Source organism: Micropterus dolomieu, linkage group LG03 (genome assembly GCF_021292245.1).
Source record: "Micropterus dolomieu isolate WLL.071019.BEF.003 ecotype Adirondacks linkage group LG03, ASM2129224v1, whole genome shotgun sequence".
In the NCBI taxonomy this organism is placed as follows: Eukaryota; Metazoa; Chordata; class Actinopteri; order Centrarchiformes; family Centrarchidae; genus Micropterus; species Micropterus dolomieu.
The window spans coordinates 3,012,190-3,018,508 of NC_060152.1; the positions used below are offsets into that span (position 1 = coordinate 3,012,190).

The following is a 6,319-nucleotide window of genomic DNA, read 5'->3' on the forward strand; positions in this document are numbered from 1 at the left end:
CCCCCCCCCCCCCCAACACCTCACTGCCCTTCGGTCTCTCAGCCTGCCAGCTTGACCTGGTTTGCCCAGCACACCTTTCACAGGGCACCAGCAAACGGAAGCGTACATCACCACCCACCACTCCTCCCCTCAGCATCATAATCCCCAGCATGACAGCTAGGGGCCGGGATATACAAGCTTAATCCCACTTGTACTAAAATACCTCCTGAGGTAGGGAGAGAGTGGCGAGGGAGAACGGGCAGGACACTTGGCTAGACAAGCTCCGAGCTAACGGATCTGTTCCTGTTACACTGGCGCTGTGGTAGGCGAGAAAAAAAGGGAGCTTTTTTACCAGAGGGTCTCTGGTTTGATCCTTTTCTGGCTCTGAAATTCTATGTTGGGAAATTGAATAAGAAATAGATTTCCTCCTTTAACAACTAGTTCCATGGTGCCCTTGAGCAGGGAGCTGAACGTGTTGAATGTCTCCTGTAGAGGCTCAGTATGAATGTGAACAGTTAGAATGTGAAACATGAAACTAAAAATGCTGCTTGAGCTGCACAGTTAATCACATCTAATTTATTTTTTAGATTTTTGGCTTTCAGAGTGAATAATCAAAAAATTCTGGCATTTTCTCAGCAGTACTGAAGAATTTCACTAAAATACCACTAGAAAATAATTGAGATCAAGATTTCAATACTAAATGTAAGACGTCCAGTAAAATAATTTTAATTTCAGTTTTGGTTACAGTGTGAAAATCTTGCTGTCATGTTGGTACTGACAAAATCAAAAGCACTCTAACATTCACATTGAGATAAATGGTGCTGTCATACAAACATTCATTCAATGATTTCTCAAATAATTCTCAAATTTTTTTTCAGATGTGGTAATATTAGATGATGCCTTTTTTTTTTTTACAATTATAAAAATTAATTAATTCAAAAATCTCAACCTACAGTACATCTGGATAAATAAAGTTGCCTCATTAGCCTCAATATTTTCTTAGTAGTGTATTTTCCCTGAAGGAGAATAAAACAGTCATATAGGAATATGTTTTCATCCGTAAATATTAACGATCTTATGTATGATATGATAATTTATTGAGTTGACTTTTTAAGTCGTTGCATTTATGTGTTTTGTGACACTAAGGCTAATCTTTCAAAGTTCTTAATCATAACTGGATTGGATCTACAGATTAAACAATTTAATAACTTTATTCTAACATTAGAGAAGATAGAATGGGATCAAGAAGATGGAGATACATGAGGGAAACAAATTTACTGGTCAACTGCTGTGACATCTAAAGGTCACTCAAACACTCTTCTAATGCAGCCTCTGTGTTCAGATCCACAGATGCTAACAAATAGGATGTGACAATCCTAAAGTTGAAATAGGGAAAAAAAACTTTCAAAGGCTTCCAGGACAAGAGGGAGGGAAAGGGAAACTAGGCCATGAGTTAAATTCATTCCGATTTACCCTTGCATCCAGGAAACACACCCTAGTTGAGAGAGCTCCTCTGAGGGGAAAATAGGTTAGCTTACTCTCCCCTCTTTTTGTTCTCTTCACACAGAAGAGGCCTCGAGCTTCCTCACATGAGCCTCCGGAAAAGCTCCCAGTCAATTATTTACCTAACAGGTTCTTGTGTTTTTTTTTTATAAGGTTCCTCTCTGTTAAACCTGCAGGATGACGGGCATTGCCTAATTAACCCTCCTGTCTGCTGTTAGAAGCATCGTTGTTAAATGGAGTTGGAGTGGGTAGATGTAAATTCACTTGTAATTTGGCAAAAAACATGGATTAATGCTCAGTGGAGCACAGTGCAGAGCAGGGTGAGGACACATTTTAAATTCATATTTAGAGAAGAAGTGAAGAGGTGTTGTAATTATGTCACCAATCTCCTAGCAACCAGAAGCTGGCACCATCACGGAGGTCCTGTTATGGCCGTTACAGACTGGCAACGAAAAGAGAATTATCTAAAGAAGTTTTTTTTGTCGTGTAATTTCGGAACAATAAGAGTCTTTACTCCTCCAAAACACTGAATTTTGAACTTGTCAAGGGTCAGCGGAGTGAGCCAGAAGAAAGTTTTAGATAACTAACTAGACTGCTGCAACTTTATTTTAAATGTCAACATGCGTCTATCCTGGCTGATATCTGTAAATCACAAAAATAAGTTGGGTAATGAGAGATAGATTAGATTCCAGACAGAATTAGACTGATGCGAACAGGGCCATAGCCAGTTTTGACTAGCCACCAAACAAACCCTTCAAATTTCGTTAATTTTAATTTTATCTGCTACTTTTATCCCAAAAATAACGGAACTGTCCCAACATGTGTAAATGTAAACTCCTCTCTTTCTTCATATCATTACTACAAACCTCGCAAATTACCAGAAAGATTACTGAGGACATAACTTCACTTCATCTTAGCTATTGCCCTGGGTATACATGTATATCTGCAGATGTACAGTACATTGTACCGTCTTTTAAAATATATTATAAAATATAAAATTTTATACAACATAACAATTTGAGTTTGGAGTGTCGTCGAAACAAAAGGTGGCAGGTTCGATTCCCTTATGTTGGATCAAAATGCCATTCAACAAAGAGACTAAATCCCGGCCTGTTTTGTAAGTCCCTCTGGATAAGAACTAAAGACCTAAATAGTAAAATGTTTGGCTGCTCCCCAGCGCTGTGAGGATAAATCTTCTGTAGTGTTAACACACCTCCATCCCCTTCGCACTAATCCTTCACCCCTCATCCGTCCCTCCATTTATCCATCCCCTCCCTTAACCCTCGGCTTGGCCGGCGTGCAGTGGTGCAGTGCTGTTAACTGCTATCTTCACCCGCCCTGGTCACCACTTACAGCTCTGTCTGTACACTCTCCTTTGAAAATGTCCTCTTAACACTTTAATGGATGAATTTTAAATCTCAGAAAGTTGGAAGAGACAGAAGTTAGTGGTCACTACTGGTTGCAAAGACAGACGCATGTGGTTTGCTGGTTTAACCTCACTTCCCCTTTCTAGTTAAATAGACTTCAGCAATAAAATATTGTACATATGTTAGGGCTTAATTTTACAGAACTAAAGTTCTGGAAAGAGCTATGCAACTTTGTACTAGACTCAGGGAAAATAGAAACTGTGTTCACTTAGTTAATTTCCATTTGATTTTAAATGAATTGTTAGTTTCCTTTACTCAGAGAATAGCAGGTTTAACTGAAGAGGCAAACACGTGAAATGTGTCCACTGTCAAGAAGAGAATAAAGTTTCCGTTAATAAATAAGTAAATAAATGAATATGAAGGGAATTTCTAGTTCCTTTTATAATAAGGACCAAATAGCAGTTATTTCTACAAAACTTCCCAAATTATTAGAAAATTTGGGAAAAAATGTTGGAACTTTTTAAAATAAAGTGTTACCAAGGATATGATAGCATCTCCTACAGCCATAGTCACTCATCTTTTCATTTTTTTTGTTCTCTTTTCCCTCCTCTGTCCTCCCCCCCACCCCAAAAAAAAAAGTTACAAAACATTATAGAAGGAAAAGAGGCAGTGATGGAGGGCAGGAAGGTGCCCTCATCCTCCTCTGCGTTAAATTGGGTCCCAGGCAGTTTGAGTACAGTACAGTGCAGCACTGGCCCATATTCTATATATAGAAGTCCTTCTTTCAGATTGAGTTGGAACAGGGTGAAATGGGTCAGATGGCTGGACAACCCGAGGTCCTTGCCCTTGATATTTCCAGGACCCTGGGTCGTTCGGTCATCTGCTTTCAGAGGTCAACTCAGGTGAGCAGGTAGCCCATTTATAAAATAATAAAATAAAATAAAAGAAGAAAATTAATGAGTAAGATGTAGTAGTAGACAAAGTAGTTAAATCTTGAAACATTCCGGGAGCGTTGGATGAGGCATTAGGCACAAGTACATTAGTATTTAACAGTGATTTCACACACAGTAGGATATTTCCCTGTGATGAGCTTATGTCAGTGGGGGTGGTGGGATGAAGCTGGAATGTGACATGCACGCTATGAAATGTCACCAATAACCTGCTGCTGCGACAAGAGTTTTAACCTGGCATGAGAATTGAACAGCGACACTGCTTTTTGACCTTTCCACCAAGAAGTCACCTTGCATGCTAAAACTGAGCGTGTGTATATGTGTGTGTGTGTGTGTGTGTGATTTGATGAATTTGTTTGCTTGAAGAGTTAATTTCCAAAACGCTCTTTTTACATTTGAAGAAAATCCTTTAAAGACTTTAAAAGATTGTTTCCAGTATTTTTGCATATTTTATCCCATTGAATACAAATTGCAAATACTGTCAAACACTGCCTGGAAATATGGGATGTGTGCAAATAAGTAATGTGCAAAACAGTGATTTGTTCTTTTATGTAGTCTGTAGGATCCAGTTTATAATGGTGTTGCCATCATTTTTGGCCATTGAGGTCCTCAAAAAATGCATTTACACTACAAATACCTTCTTATAAAGCCCTTTGTTTGTCTTTGGGACCGCTGTGGCTCAGGAGGTAGAGCGGGTTGCCCGTTAATCAGAAGGCGGGCGTTTCAATCCCCGGCTCCTCCGGGCTGCATGTCGAAGTGGCCTTGGGCAAGATACTGAACCCCCAATTGCCTCTGGCGGCTGTTCCACTAGTGTATGAATGTGTGTGAATGTTAGTTTCTGTTTCTGAGCTGTTTAGGCTCAGTGTATGAATGTGGGTGAATGGTGAATGCAGATGTAGTGTAAAAGCGCTTTGAGTGGTCGAAAAGACTAGAGAGGTGCTATACAAGTACGGAGCATTTACATTTAAAATAGGATTTTCTTAAAACAATAAATTTCTGTCAGTGCAGAAAAAAAAAATTAAACCTGTTTCCAATGCAAATCATGTTGGTTTAAGTGTTTCATACAATCAGTACGAAAATAAGTTTGTTTTTTTTTATAACTCGAATACTATATTACTGGAGATGTCTGCTGATTAGTGTTTTATTTAGTGACATCAATCATTTAGCGACAGCAGAGGTTTTTGTTTTTAAATAAAACAATTTCAAAGTAAACTTAAATATCTATATGTATGAAAAAGTCTCCACACCACAACTTGTGAACGCTCTTTTTGTGATACAGTACATATTAAAAACATATAAAAATCTCCCACTGAAGAAATGCCTTAATCAGTCATTTTGGACCAAAAAGCCAATAAAAAAAAAAACTATTGGAAAAATATTTTCTATATTTCTAATTTAAAACAATAGGACCAATTTCACTTATTTTAAGAAAATGTCTTTCTTAATCAGACAAAAACGAGCAGATATGATGTTTTTTTGTAGCACCAGGATATTATATATGAACATTAGAGTTGGACAGTTGGTGTCTTATATAACGGTGTATAAAGTCTCAACTGTTTTGGAAAGACTCTTTGTTGTGATTGGTTCTGTTGGTGTGTTTTTCACCTGCGGGCTCGTTTGCACTGCTGCAGATCACTAACTGATCACCTGTCTTATTACTGTACAAATGTGTTTGTCCGTGTGGGGGGACGCCACAGTCTGAGCCGCGCCTTCTTCCTGTCTCTTCCCCAGTCTACAGTCCCACAGCCAACCTTCTCCATGCCAGTCACCGTGCCAGTATCCAATCAGAACGCGGCAGCGGCGGCAGCCCTCCAGTTCAGCAACAACCCTGGCGGCGCCCTGGTCACCACCACCTCCTTTGTCACCTCCACCCTCACAGACCCCCGCCTCCTGTCACCACAGCAACCAGCTCTGCAGAGGAACACTGTGTCGCCAGGGTTACCGCAGCGACCAGCCAGCGCAGGTAAGAGACGGAATGAAACGCAGCTGGACTGCTTTGGTTACAGCTGTCTGTGCAGTGGTTGTGTAACTAAATAATTTCTGGAGCTTTTATATAAATAAATGTCTAGTTTCAATTCTCTCATTTGCTGAATGGTCCAACCAGTATATTACAGCTTTATCCATTTTCTCTCTTAAATGCCAAGTGATCTTGTAGCTCTCTATTTGAAAAGTCCCCTGATGCTCAGCAACTGATGTGTTTTGCAGCAAAGGCAATTTGAAACAAACTGAAGGAGAAAAAAGACAAAAACTTAAAACTTGTACAAAAGAAGATTGAAGGAAAAGTCTTCAGAGTGACGCCCACACTGTTTTGATTGACAGATGTTCTGTTGCAGCGCAGAAACGGCAAAATTGAGACAATTTAGAAAACATGGCCAAACTCTTCCATTTTCACTGAAATTGCTTTTGAATCAAGTATTCTAAGAAGTGCTGTTGCTTGGCGGTGCCCCCCCCCCCCCCCACAGTAATGGTAAGGGCACTATATAGTTATATGGATGAAACGAAGCATCAAATGAAAGAATT

General features: G+C 39.5%; 1 protein-coding gene across 5 annotated transcripts in view; it reads left to right on the top strand.

Annotated features, from left to right (window-relative positions):
• mef2d (myocyte enhancer factor 2d) overlaps positions 1–6,319 on the top strand; it is a 197,701-nt gene that overhangs the window by 157,470 nt on the left and 33,912 nt on the right. For all 5 annotated transcript variants that reach the window (XM_046044987.1, XM_046044989.1, XM_046044986.1 and 2 more), the window contains exon 5: positions 5,531–5,762. In XM_046044987.1, coding sequence (XP_045900943.1) covers positions 5,531–5,762 — 232 coding nt within the window. The remainder of the gene's footprint in view (positions 1–5,530; positions 5,763–6,319) is intronic.